Genomic DNA, 15,177 nt, shown 5'->3' on the forward strand with positions numbered 1-15,177 from the left:
AAAATATTACTTACAAAGTGCACTTTTACCTTGCAGGACGCCACGTCGACAAAAATGTTCCCAACAAGATACACTTTTACCATACGTCACACATCCAACCAAAAATAATTTATTTCCCTAAATAATATAAAACCCAAGCTAAATCCCTAATTTTATATAAGTTCAAAAAGTATACTTTTACCCTTTTGTCTACAGTGGTTATATAAAATTATTTTTAAAGGTATTTTCGAACTTAATCAAATATCAAATATCAAATATCAAAGAACTACTAGTAATCAAATGTCGGATACATAATGAAGCTGCCAGACATCGGATCTTCACAAACACATGTATAACATTACAACCACTGGAAAATTAGCAAAAAGACCATATATAAAAATAGAAAAGAAATGTATAGAATACAATCTAATTGGTCAGGCCTTCAGTGAACTTGACGCCGGTTGCCGGCAACCATGAACGTCCGTTAAGGAACCTCCCAACAGTGAAGGAATTAGCAGTGGCAGCATCTCGGATAATGTGGTAACCAGGCCATTTAACCCGTCCGGATAATGAAGAACCAGGGCCATAGTTCCTATACTCACCATACCAAAGTGTGTTCAAGGCGAAGTCCCCATACCACTCAAGCCACCCTCTAGGCTGCACCATACCACCCATGTAAGTATTCATAAAAACTGTCCTCGAATATGGCTTCCATGGCCTTCCTAAGTAAGTCGGTTGGGTGGCTAGAATATAGCTATTCTGAATCGAAAAGCCGGTGTTCTGATTCGGGCTTTTCCGACCCTGAGCGGTAACCGTCACCTTCTGAAGTGGCAAAGGGACTCGAGTGAATATCTTGCAGTTCTGGAGAACAGCTGCTCCATTGCCAAAAATGAAGTCTATGGTGCCATAAATGTTGCATTCTCGATAAAATTGGCGGAGGGAGTGAACGTAGAGGGTATCCTGATACCCTTCGATACTGCAACGAAAGAAAGCCGATTGATCGGAATCCACTCGGAGAGCCACCGCCTGGTGGTTCTCTGGTCCGGCCGTGTTTCGAAACGTTATGTCTCTTGCTATAAATCCCTTTCCAGAAACAGCTGCAAGAATCAAGTTTCAGAGAATTTTATGAAAAAGATCAAAAGCGCAAGGAATATTACAAAACTTGGAAACTTTTATATTCCAGAAAAAAGCTTGATGAAGCGTGTGCATTCATAAATGGAATTTCACTTTATAAAAGTAATACTTATTTAGTCATTCATATAATTCGGCTAATTGAATGCTTAAATTCCATGAAAATTTAATCAGAATTGATAATATTTACCAACAGTGGCAGTTCGAAATGTTGTCCATCCTTGCATGAAATTCCGGTCCGCTGTGACTACAGTTTGTCCAATTCCATCACCGACAAGCATAATATTGGTTTTCTTCTTCTTCATGTCGATGTTCTCCTTGTAAACTCCCTTCTTCACATAAATGACGTACCTCCTATTACTATAACTTGGAGCTTCATTAATGGCATCGGTTATCGTCTGATAACGTCCACTACCATCTAACGACACAACGGCATCTGCATGCAGGCGACTTGAATGATTTCGTAGAAGCTCTTGATCACCATCGGTTATCCATTCCGGAAAGTTCGAGCTCGTATACGTGGAAGTGCTATTGCGGGGTGGTCGAAAAGGCAAGGTATGTAATTGAGTGTACATAGCTAAAACATTGCCGATGAGTTGCGTAACTTGTTTCAGGCTGCCTCTGATGAAGCTCTCAAGGTGTCGGTCGGTACCTTCGAAGCCTTCGAGGCAGGTATCTTGGTTACTCAACGCAGCACTTAACCAAGCTTTAAGGTTGCCTTCATATTCAGCCCTTGTATCACCATCATGAATCTTTCTCATCTCAGTTAAAGACCAGGCCAATTCGGATACGGAGAAATCAAGGAGTTCCTTGCAATCTTCAATGGCAATTTGTTCACGGTAACTGACAGACAAACCAGTGAACCTTGTCATCGTTTCAATGGCCTGTCTGGCTTCATTCAGCGTGGTCCTTAGTGCAGCATGCAAAACAGAAGATGGGGCGTGAGGCTCCAAGTTTTGAAGATGAGTTTGAATATTTGAGAGGCATAAATCAGGGTCATCAATGCCTTCACAAGCCTGCATGAGCAATGGTTGAGTGTTTAAGTTGGGTTGGACATCAGATAAAACTTGAGATGAAGGTAAGAGCAAGAGAATAATAAGAAAAAAATTGGGAAAGGCCATTGTCTTAGGAGTTGAAGGAGAGAAAGGAAGGGAATTGTGGGTTTTGTTTTTACAGAGAACGTAAATATTTTTATAATGCAAAGAACTAAAGTATTGTTTGCTTTGAAAGAAAGGAAATGAGGTTTGAGTTATGAAAACAACTAGGTTTATGCTTTTCCCCTCACCAAGTTATGCTTTCTTTTAAGATTCTATCTTTATATTTGGTCTTATGTTGGTTGAGGAACAACATGTACAAAAATAATGTGTTCCTTGAATTATTTTTAATTTAATGGATTAGCATAGCATGCACATTCAACACCCTCTCATTTCTCTCAAAGCAATTTGTTTACAATGCTTTTTAAAAATTAGAATTACTTCTTCCTATAAATTTATTTTTACTTTAAATCATGCCTTCAAAATTATTAAATGAAATTTGACCCCAGGAACAGAACAAAGGAAAAAACAACAAAACAACAACACTTAAAAGAACGGCTGACGAATAGCGGACATCCTAAGACCCAAAAACAACTAATAAAGAAAAATCCAGAAGCAAATCAAATGAAACATGGCTAATCTGAGAAATAAAATATCCTTTTTAAACCTAGTATAATAAAGTAACAAATATGCATTTAAATAATGTTATGATATTTTAGCAAGAATATAAAAAATAATTTATTATGACTTTTTGTTAATATTTTAATATATGAAATAAAAATTTTAAATATTTCTAAATAATCAATATTAATTGTTGACACCATTTTTTGGATGAAAACGGGGTCGACTTAGGTTTTGAAAAATGAAAACGAAAACGGGAGTCGCCACCAATCCTTTTTGATAAGGTGTGATCGTGTCACCTTAAAAAGTGGTTGTTTTTAATAAACGATTTGATTTTACTAAAACAACGGTTTTGGTCCACGAAATTCAGAAAAACGGGTTCGGGAGTCGGTTACGCACGAGGAAGGATTAGCACCCTCGATACGCCAAAAATTGGTACCTAGTTGATTACTTAATATCTTAGTGTTGAAAAATTGAAAACTTTAAAGAAATTTAAAAATACGATCATTATATTAAAATGTTGAAAATTTTGAGAAAAGGGGCACGTTCCACGTTAATCGAGAAAGAAAGCATCATATCCAGTAAGTTAGGACACAATGTCTCGAATTCCCGATATGCGAATGAATGTCAAAATTTACTTATTTAAACGATGTTTGATTATCTCGGTTTAGAAAAGGAACATGCCCAAGAAATTAGGACACGATCTTTTCTTAATTCCGAGATTGTTTAAAACTTGAGTTTGAAAAGATTCGTATTTAGATTTATTATGAAAATCGAAACCCAGTAAGTTAGGTACGACCTTCTCGAATCTAAATACAAGATTTTGCTTATTCAAAATTATAATTTATGCATCGAATAAAATTAATCTAACACGAAATAAAACACAATGTCAATATCGAACAAAACAAAAATGAATACGATGATGTAACATAAATAATATGAGTAATAGCAATGAAAATAAATTAGATAAAAGGATAAACCAATAACATACAAAATAACAATGCATATAAGGAAATAAAATTAAAATATTCATTCAAAATAATAATGAAAATATAAATAAAGAAATAAATAAAGAAATGAATAAGGCTATAAAATATAAAAGGTATATATATGTGTATATAAATTATAAAGTATGAAAACATAAGTACATATATATAAATAAAAGTACGTATGTGTATATATATATATATAGGAAAATAATAAAAGGCATATAGATATATAGACATATATATATAAAATATAAAATATAAAATGCTTTTGTATGTATATATAAATAGATTATAAAATGTATGTACAAGTAGAAAGCATATATATAGATATATATATATATATATATATATAATAAAAATACAAAAACAAAGCTAATCAATATATTAACCCAATAGTAACGAATAAATAAATAGGCAAATAAAACTAATAATGATAATAAATAATAATAATAATAATAATAATAATAATAATAATAATAATAAAACTAATTTAATAATAATAGAAATAACAATGACAAGACTAAATTGCAAATAAAACAAAATCTCGGGGATAAATCGAATCAAATAAGGCAAAGGACCGAATTACACTACGCTAATGAAACGGAGGGATGAAATAGTAAATATCCGTACTCCAAAACGCATCACTTTATGAGGACTAAAATGAAACAGGATTAAAGTTATGCGACAAAATTGAAAGATAAAAAAACAATTGCAAACAAATAAAAATGGAGAAGGACTAAAAGGGTAAATAACCCAAAGTTGAAAACGCGGATCCTCCCCGAGCGAGTCGGGTCGCTGGTCTCCCTTGCCAAACGGCGCTGCTTTTGAAATGATTATTTAAACCCAAAATTTTTTTCTAGCTTCATTTTCGCTTTTTCTCAAAAAACTGAAACCTCTCTTCCTCCTCACTCCTCAAGGCTTTCGGCCTTGGATTCAGCCTCGCCGCGCCACCTCCACGGCCAATGGCCGAGTTCGTGAAATGGGCTTTTCAGCCCTCCCTTTCGGTTTCCTCAAGGCTTGGCCTTCTCCACCATGAGATCGAGAAGAGAAAAAGAAGAGGCCCTCTCCACGCTCGACTCGACGATGGTGAAGATGGGCACCGACGCCGGCCTTTGAAACGAACAGGTACCTTTTTCCTTTGTTTAGTTTTTTCTTTTTTAAAAAAGGGTATAACAGACAACAACAAAAAAATAAAAAAAATTAAAAGTGAAGAAAAAAGGGTGCGCAAGAACAGAAAAAGAACTGGAATCAACCTTTTCAATTTTTTCTTCTTTTTATTAAGTTGTTTTTTTTATTACAAAAATTGGAAGAGGAACCCTACAAAGATGATATTCGGCCTCTTTATAGCCGATTTTGCTTCTATCTTTTTCTACTATTGCTGCTTGCGTGTTTGCTTCTTTGTTGCAGGGATTGATGGTGGAGTTGGTGGCGGCAGATGGGACAAGACGAACGGTGGTGGCAGAACAGTTGGTGGCTAGGGTAGGTTAGGGTTTCTGTCACTAGTTTAGGTTATGGGCTAGGTTTATTTTGGGCTGAATTGGGTTTGATTGTTAATTGATTTGGGTTGTAGTGTTTGGGTTTTGTAATTGGGCTAAATGGACTGTTTTTATTTTTGTATGGTTTGGTTCATTTGTTGCGGGCCTGGGCAAATTTGGGCTTCTACAGCTGCCCCTCTTTGCTCATTGTCGTGTAACGAGAACAGAGCAAAGACTAAGAAAGACCAAATTTGCCCGGTCTTGCCGAGTCTTGACTTCTCTTGACATTTCTCTTCAAGTAGCTTCACTCTAGTCCACTATGCCTTGTTGCTTCGATCTACTCCACTGCACTTCAAAAAGATATGACCTGTAGTTTCAATCCACTCTGCTGCAACTTTAGGGGGACGAGATTCATGGTTTTAGTCTGCTCCACTGCAACGTCAGGGAGATAAGACTTGTAGCTTCAACTGCAACTTTAAGGGAATAAGGTCTGATGCGATCTGCTCTACTGCAACTTCAGAGAGATAAGATCAATCATTTTAACCCGCTCCACTGCAACTTTAGGGAGATAAGATCTACTACTTTAATCCGCTCCTCTGCAACCTTAGGGAGATAGGATTATCGGCTTCAATCTACTCCACTGCAACCTCAGGGAGATAAGATTTGTATCTTCAATTTGCCCCACTGCATCTTCAGGGGGATAAGACTTTGGTTGTTCGATCCACTCCACTGTAATATCAGGGAGATAGGATTTGTAACTCGTAACTTTTGGAAAGTAAGATTCATCATTGTGGCTTTAATCTTTTTAACTGCAATATCGGAGAAACAAGATTCACCAATTTGGCTTTAATCTGTTCCACTGCATCGCTTGGGGCGTAAGATTCGCTGTTGTAGCTTTAATCAAGATTCACGGATGTGGCTTTAATCTTTTTAACTGCAATGTAGGGGAAGCAAGATTCACCGATGTGGTTTTAATCTGTTCTACTGCATCGCTTGAGGCGTAAGATTCGTTGTTGTAGCTTTAATCAAGATTCACCGATGTGGCTTTAATATTTTTAACTGCAATGTAGGGGAAGCAAGATTCACCGATGTGGTTTTAATCTGTTCCACTGCATCGCTTGGGGCGTAAGATTCGCTGTTGTAGCTTTAATCAAGATTCACCGATGTGGCTTTAATCTTTTTAACTGCAATGTAGGGGAAGCAAGATTCACCGATGTGGTTTTAATCTGTTTCACTACACCGCCTGGGAGGTAAGATTCGCTGCTGTAGCTTTAATCTTTTTTTAACCGCAATGTCAGAGAGGCAAGATTCACCGTTGTGGCTTTAATCTATTCCACTGCACCGCCTGGGAGATAAGATTCGCTGATGTAGCTTCAATATTTTTAAATGCAATGTCAGGGAAGTAAGATCCGCTGTTGTAGCTTCAATCTGTTCCACTGCAACGCTAGGAAAATAAGATCCATTGTTGTAGCCTTAATCCTTTTAACTGCCGGGGAAATAAGATCCGCTGTTGTAGCTTCAATCTGTTCCACTGCAACACTAGGAAAGTAAGATCCGCTGTTGTAGCTTCAATCTTTTTAACTGCCGGGGAAACAATCCGCTATTGTAGCTTCAATCCGTTCCACTGCAACACTAGGAAAGTAAGATCCGCTGTTGTAACTTCAATCTTTTTAATTGCAATGTCAGGGAAGTAAGATCCGCTGTTGTAGCTTCAATCTGTTCCACTGCAACGCTAGGAAAGTAAGATCCGCTATTGTAGCTTCAATCTTCTTAATTACAATGTCAGGGAAGTAAGATCTGCTGTTGTAGCTTCAATCTGTTCCACTGCAACGCTAGGAAAGTAAGATCCGCTGTTGTAGCTTTAATCTTCTTAATTACAATGTCAGGGAAGTAAGATCTGCTGTTGTGACTTCAATATTTTAAATTGCAAACTATGGTTTCTTCGATCTGCTTCGTTGTCAGTACAGGCAGGCAAGGCTGGTGTCTTCGATCTACTTCGCTGCCAGCATAGGAATGCATGATCTGCTATTTTCAATCTACTTCACTGTCAGTACAGAAAGGCAAGGCTTGTGTCTTCGATCTGCTTCGCTTGCCAGTACAGGAAGGCATGATCTGCTATCTTTAACCAGTTCCATTGCAACCAATGAAGGTAAGGTTTTGTTTTCGATCTGCTTCGTTGTTAATGCAGGAAGACAAGATCTACTTCTTTAACCAGCTCCATTGCAACCAATGAAGGCAAGTCTTTGTTTTCGAACTGCTTCGCTGTTAATGTAGGAAGGCAAGATCTGCTTCTTTAACTAGCTCCATCACAACCGAGAGAGGCAAGGTTTGTGTCTTCGACCTGCTTCGCTGTCAATACAGTAAGGCAAGATCTGCAACTTTATTGATCTGTTCTTTTGGGAACATGACATGTATGTTCTATTTTATGAACCTAATTGTGCTTAGTGATTAGGATGACATTATCTGAATGAATCAAATGCTCCTAATTAGATGTGTATGAATGACATTCGAATGAATGCAAAATGTCATGAAAATGATTCCTTAATGCTTAGGTTATCATCACGCAAAAGCATATTAAGGCTTTATCACTGACGTGCTACAACGCCTTCTTGCTCGGCAGGCGTATCCAAAGAAACACTTAATCTGATTTGTGATAGCCCGAAATAGGGCCTAATCGGAATAGTGGTTTCGTAACCACAAATCCGAATTGAAATAGTTTAATTTTATAAATTTTTATTAGTTACTGATTGATTGAAATATTGTGTGAAAATATGGATAGAAAATTTTAATGCTTTAGTGCTTAATTGAATTTTTAGGACTAAATTGAGAAAAATGCAAAGTGTGTCTAATTAGTGATTAAATGACTTAATTGAATTATTGCATGAAATTGGAAGTGTTTATGTGGCAATTAGACCATGAATTAGTGTTATGGACACAAAAGGGTATTTCTAGAAAAATATCTAAGTAATGGGTCAAGGGCATTTTGTCCAAATTGAATAAAGACAAAATAAAGATGAAAACAAGTGTTCATCTTCTTAAAATCAGACGCTTGCTGCCAAAAAATTCATGTCACCATAGCTAGGGTTCTTGAACTTCCTAAGCTCAATTGTAAGTGATTTCTTGCCCCGTTTTTGATTATTTTCGTATTTTTATGCTTATTGAAGCTTGAATTTCATGTTTCTACCATTTAATTTAAATGAAATTAAAGTTTAAAAATTGACCCATTCATGATATAATTGTAAATTGATTAGTGATGATAGATAATGAATGTTTGAAGTGTTAATTACAAGTTTTACTAGATGAATTTTGATGAAAATGTTGAAAAAGGGCTAAATTGTGAAAGATGGTAAAGTGTGCATAAAGTTGTGATTTTGTGAAATTGAGGGCTGTTATGAGCATGAAATATGATTTAGTGAAGTTTGAAATTTAAAAATTTAGTGAATTTTATTTTTACGAGCTTAGGGACAAAAGTGGAATTTTTGAAAAGTTTCGGGGAAAAATGTAAATTTGCCAAAATATTGTGTATGAATTGTATTTGAATGAAATGTTGATAAAATGTATTAAATTGTGTTAATATAGATCAAGAAAGAAGAAATAGTGGAAGTGATCGGGAAAGAGAAAGTTATCGACTAAATTACAAAAATAGTCGTTTTGCATCCGAGGTAAGTTATATGTAAATAATAGTTATATTTGTATAAATTGTGAATTATATTTGATATGTGAATTAATATTGAATGTGGAAGGAAAATTGTTCATGAATTATTCAAGTAATAAAGTGTTAAGTGTAAATTCCGGTTGAACTTAGGAATAGAATTGGATACAAGTGACATGTCACTAGAGACCAGTCATTCAGAATGTTACAGTGTTACAGTGAGTCCCGGTCTTTGGGTGATCTAGCATGTGTTGCGAGACACTGACGACTTGTGTGAGCAGGCCGTGGACATTCCAGTGTTATTGATCGCTGGTAGCTTGGCTACATTTCAGTGGTAGCTTCGCTACATATCGATGGTAGCCGGCTACATATCGATTGTGGCACTTATGTGCTAAATCTCTACGTATCCGTGTATATTCCAACTGCTCAACGGGATTAATAATGAATTAAAGTGAATATGAAATGTTAAGTGTGAAAATGTATATGCAAGTGAATTGGTAAGATTGTGCATGTGTAAGTGATTGAAATTGCTAAGAAATGTTTTGATTAGTTATATGTTAAAAGTGTTAATTATTAAATGAGTAATTATTGTTTACATGTAACTTACTAAGCTATTTATAGCTTACACATCTCTTTCTTTCCTTTGTTTTATAGTGATTTGAACTTGATAGAATAGTGGACCGTCGGAGCTCAGTATCACACTATCATAGCCATCTCGGTATTATGTGCTTTTCAAAATGTTTGAACTATGGCATGTATAGAGTCTTAATCATTTTGAGCATGTTCAAATGATATGGCTAAGATTAGCTATTGAAATGGTTAGTAAAGATTATGTTTTGGTATTATGTATGTGTAAATGGTAACTAATTCAAAGAAGCAGTTTCTTTGACAGCAGCAGTGACGTGAATGTAAAATTCACCATAAATAGTAGAAATGGAATTAGAGAGTGAATTATATATGGAATTAAATCTTATCAAGTCTATTTTTATATGAAAGAAACGATGTAGGAAAAGGAATTCTGTATTTTGAGATATTTTAATTTTAGTGAGACAGGGTCAGAATGGTTTTTGAAGTCCCCTGTTCTGACTTTAGAAAATCATTATAAATTGTACAGAAAGAATTATGGGTCATAATTTATATGTGTAGATTTCTTAGTGAGTCTATTTTCAAAAGAAACAAACGATAACCTTATATTTATTTTTTACAAAGAGATAATTGATTTTCAGTGCCGAGAGGTCAGATCTATCGAGCTGTGAAACAGGGGATACTTTAATGAATAAACTGTACTAATTGGCCAAGTCAAAAATTCTGAAAATTTTATGGTAAGTAGTAATATGAGTCTAGTTTCAGGGAAAATTTACGGATTTAAATTTTGAGTTCTGTAACTCGAGTTATAATTAAATTAGTGAAAGTCACGCAGGTAGACAGTTTTGTTGTGAACAGTGAATTTAATTTTAAAGGCAAATTTTTATGCTCCGAATCGGTAAGTTAAATTGGATAACATCTCGTACTCGATTTCGGCGACGGTCTCGGGTAAGGGGTGTTACATGATTTCCCTATATTGTGAACGTCAAAGTTCAATCCACTGGATGCAAAATTTGAACCATCTTTCTCCCGCTGTAACCCAAGGGTAGAAAAATATGACTTTTCTCAATCTTCTCCTATCGCAATTCAAGGATATAAAATGTGACGTTTTTTTGGTTCTTTTACCCCATTCCCAAGGTGTCATACCAAATGCTCATGCACAATCGCAAAATTTTCTTCTCCGAGAAAACCTTTTATTATCACTCGGTGATCATTGCCTGTTTGTTCATTGAAGCTTTGTCACCAACACGGCATCTTGTTATTTTGTTCCATCAATGTTTCACCAAAATCTGAAAAGATAGCCTTTAACTTAGACTCTTTCTTCTTAGATATTTCGCCCTTTAAACTTGGCGTTTTCTAAACAATAGTCCTGTTTCAGGTTCCTATATTATTTAGAAACTTCTAGAGTAATATGCAAAACTTCCATTGTGAAAGTGTTATTAGTCCATTAATCATTATTCTAATGCAACATGCTTGCAAAGAGAACATAACGATAGATAAAATAGAATTGATTTGAGAGCATGCTCGAAATGAATGAATTATCAAGGGTAGCAAGAATAAAAGAGGAATTGATTGGAACACGTATCTTGAAAAAGAACGAAGTATTCTAAGAACAACAACAAATTCAATATATAAATAGTATGAAGGTTAGGTGCCCTAGATATCGCAGCTTGAACTTCTCTGTACAAACTTTCTGAAGACTTTCCTGAGTTTGACATGTGTTTAGGAGATCTACATGACTCTGTCGATGCCCCAAGACGTTGCCTTACCCTTTCAGGTATAGCAAGATCACCACATGCCCCGATCTGATCACTTCATGCCCCATTCTGATCAATATTTGAGCCGCCCTTCGGGTTTTCAACTCAAATCCCTTTTGGCCTAAGGTGCCCTTTGCGGGTTTTCCCCTTAGCCTCTCCATTTTTACTTTTTCATTTTTTCATTTTTCATTTTTTTCATCATTTTTTTTTGTTTGACTCAAAGTACCCTTTACAGGATATCACCTTGGTCCTTCCTTCTTCTGGATCCGAGTTTATAGGATTGGCAATCTCACTCAGGATCAGTGCTCCTCTGAAAATGGTCTTCTTTACAACATAGGGACATTCTTGGTTTGACATTCATTTCCCTTTAGAACCCTTTCATTAAGGAAGAATCTTTTTCAACATCCAGCCCTCTCGTGGAATTCTCTGAGACGAGCCTGTTTATTATGGGCTTATATTATTTATTTATGGTACATCCGACCCTGATGAATAGCTTCTAACCCTTTTCCTAGGGTCAACTGATCACATCGCGATAGGATCCCTCCAACAAGCAATGAGGGGATTTTAATAGGTAAAACTACCTCAATCCTGTAAATCAAAAAGAGAGGTGTTGCCCTAGTACTGATGTTTAACAAACAATGAGGGCAAATGGTAATTTCTCACGTCAATCCTTGTAAGTCTCAGTCATTTTCCTTCAATTTTTGATGTTCAACTCTAGGAACTTCAAGGATTTAATCGTGGTGTCCACTTCGAGTTAATTTGAGACCTCAGCTATCGTGCTATTGTTTAAGCTCAATGCATTCTCCAATACCCTCTTCTCTGAAATTCTGTATTGGTATACGATGACTTTGACTCATGAAGTAGCCTCTCAAAAAAATGAAGCAATGCCCATTAGAAGTTTTCGATAATGGTGATGTCCATGCCCTTTTTTACTCAAAATTTGAGTCGCCCTTTTTCGGGTTTTCAACTCAGATCCACCTTTGGTCAAAGCGCCCTTTGCGGGTTTTCGCCTTGACCTCTCCTTTTTCTTTTTTCTTTTTCTCCTATTTTTGACTTTGGTTTTTTTTGATTTTTTTGATTTTTTTTGATTTTTTTGATTTTTTTTGTTTTTTGTTTTTGTTTTTTTTTTGAGTCTGAACTCATGAGATCAGGCAAGTCCTGGTCATGCTTTTCGACTAGAATCAATGTTATTCTAAAGTCTTCCACATAAGATCTCCCACTTTCATCTTGTATGTGAAAAACCTTCTTTGGTACCAGATTCTTTCATAGAGCCCTTTTGGGACGCAACTATGGCAGAAAACTTTGGATATTCCTCTTTAATCCGGACAAAATCCAACAACATCTTGAAGGGATGGAAACTTGACTTCAAATGGGCAAAGCTATGTTGACTCAACAGAGAGGCATTGCCCCGGCAAAGAATTGCATCGTTCGCACTGTAAATTTCTGACATCGTGCTGTTGTGCAGGTTTTATTATAAGAATCGAGGCATACCCTGGTATGATCATACAAAGACATCTTTGAACTCTAGAGGTAACTCAACAAGGTCTTGCTTCGTCTCTGTGGTCAGGTCAATTCTACTCTTCTCCAAACCCACAATTCCTAATGATTCATTGTGAGGTAGAATCTGTCGGTTCTCTTGTTCTACCATCCTTAACAAGTCTGAGATAAGCTACAATATTTGTCATTTTCAAAGTCATGAGATCCGTCTAAACACATGCCTCACTCAAGAGGAAAATCTGGGTCTGTAGCAGAGTCATTCATGTAATTGATATCCGGGGACCCATAGCAAGTACCAAAGAATATACAAAAGAATTCATGAATAATTATTTGTATCATATAATTATGAATGAATGAATTATGGTTTGGAAGAAAATTCAAAAGAATGAAAGAATCAGAAATAACTATTCAGAAAGAATGAAAGAATATTAGCTCAAAAAGGAATGCAAAGATGTATTTTATTAGAATAATGACGTTCAGACATTAGCCTATTTCACAAAGGAATTTCTATCGCTTTAGGCTTAAAACAACAAAAATGTTCTGAACATTACTCTAAATAAGCCTTGATAACTACAGGGATTTCTTCCACAAGCTAATTGCTTAAAACACTCCAGATTTATAAGGGCAGGTATCTAACAAGGTCCATTTTCCTTTGTATCTTCATGTATGCCATTGGTGTGAACACTTGCCAACATTGCTTCATACATCTCATTCATCCCGTTGTCAACATGATTGGGTAGATGGCTTTTTGCACTAGATGAATCACCCAACCTAACAATACCCATGTTGATGAATTTTTCGACTAGCTTCTTGAAGGCAATGCAATTCTCTATTGAATGCCTCGTAATTCCCGCATGGTAGTCACATTGTGCGTTCATGTCATACCATTTGGGATACGGGGGCTGTATAGGTTTTAAGTAATGAGGAGCAACAACATGCGCATCGAACAAGCTTTGATACAACTTCTTATATGACGTCGAAATTGGTGTGAACTGGAGCTTCTCGGTACCTGGTTTCACTCCAAATTCTTACTTTAAAGGACTCCGATGGCTAGTGGTCTCCGTATTTGGCCTACCCACAGTGATTGGTTTTGAGTGGCCCTTGTTATATCCGCCTGCGTTATCCTTTTTATTCCCCTTCTTCCTTGGGGCCTTTATAGTATCTGGGTACTCTACCCTCATCTGCTTTATTTCGGCTAGATTAGCAACAGGATTAGCTAAATCGTTCCTCAAATTGGATCCTAAGCCTGTCAGGCAATTCACTGGTGTCGATGTACCAGTCTGATAATATTGGGATCCGATAGTAAAGAGTGCCCCTTGCGGGCGCCTATCTGGCTGGACCTGGGCACTTGTCGGAGTACAATCTAAGGAATAGACAAGATCCTCATTATTAACCCTAAAGTAAACCACCGGGTCTTGCACTTCTTTTGACTTTCCAGCTAGCAATCGGTTGAACTGGTTTATCATAGTTCTCCGTAATTCTAGCATCTGATCTCTTATCTCTTTTTAAAATTCAGTCATTTGCTCCTGCATCTGGATCTGCATTCGCTCTAATTTTTCCAACCTTCGTTCCATTTCTCTAGCCTTTGCTTGGATATCGTAAGGGTGTTTGGTTGGTTGGTTTTCCAGGTTAGCTGAAATAAATTTACTCGTTTAGACTCTTTCAATGGATTTTAATGCATGTAATGCAATGTGATGCAAATGCATGAAATGAATGCCTAAAGAGACGTTGATTCTGATTCAATTACATTTAGAAAACTTTTCTAGAAAGCAAATTCCCTTACATAAAATGGATACATGTACGGCCTCACCCTCATATTCCAAGAAACAACATCGGTCTTTTTCTTCATCCGCATGTTTGAGGTAATCTCGCCAATAGATGCCATTGCTAGCTCCTTCTTTTGATCTTGGTCGCGATCCATCATCTGCCCATCTTCATAACGCTCGTCAGCTTCTTGAAATGTCGAAGGCTCTTAGACAATCGCCTTGAATCCTCAGGCCACGAAGTAGGGTCACGAACTCTTCCATCGCCCTTCTCGCATTCCTCAGAACATATTCGAGAAGTCATATTATTTTTCACCTTATCAAGGAATTCGTATTCCATGACAAGCTTTCTAATTTAGTAATCGAACTTGAATCCATATCTCTTTCCTAAGATGCAAATGCAATGCAATGCAATCATAATCAAAACACAACAAGAGGGGTTAGTACAAAACATAAGCAAGCACAGAAAACAAAAAGTACCTAATCAGGTAGATACTAGGGGTTTGGAGTGGCTCTACCTAGGTTAAGTTCCTAAGTCTACTGTATGAGGGTTGATTCTAAAGTCAAGGTACCCGAACCAACAGATTCCTCGATCTTCACCCATTATAGGCTCATACAAACCGAGTTCGGTTTAAGGGAATACATTTCCCTATGGCTGCACGGAGATGAAAATCTCACGAAGACATAGGTACAG

General features: G+C 36.5%; 1 protein-coding gene across 1 annotated transcript; it reads right to left on the minus strand.

Annotated features, from left to right (window-relative positions):
- Window positions 1–266: 266 nt before the first annotated feature.
- On the minus strand, window positions 267–2,273 carry LOC105784423 (putative pectinesterase/pectinesterase inhibitor 22). Its single transcript, XM_012610307.2, has 2 exons — window positions 1,301–2,273; window positions 267–1,076 (listed from the first exon to the last, which is right to left on the minus strand). Exons 1-2 carry the CDS (start codon window positions 2,229–2,231, stop codon window positions 406–408), a joined length of 1,602 nt encoding a protein of 533 aa, XP_012465761.1. The 5' UTR covers window positions 2,232–2,273; the 3' UTR covers window positions 267–405.
- Window positions 2,274–15,177: the final 12,904 nt, after the last annotated feature.

The sequence above is a fragment of the Gossypium raimondii genome, chromosome 13 (genome assembly GCF_025698545.1).
Source record: "Gossypium raimondii isolate GPD5lz chromosome 13, ASM2569854v1, whole genome shotgun sequence".
Lineage (NCBI taxonomy): Eukaryota > Viridiplantae > Streptophyta > Magnoliopsida > Malvales > Malvaceae > Gossypium > Gossypium raimondii.

Bases quoted from the DNA above. Each gene is read 5' to 3' on its own strand.
- LOC105784423 (XM_012610307.2), bottom strand. From the start codon at position 2,231: ATGGCCTTTCCCAATTTTTTTCTTATTATTCTCTTGCTCTTACCTTCA. The intron at 1,077-1,300 runs GTAAATATTATC...TGATTCTTGCAG, and splicing joins ATTTCGAACTGCCACTGTTG to CTGTTTCTGGAAAGGGATTT.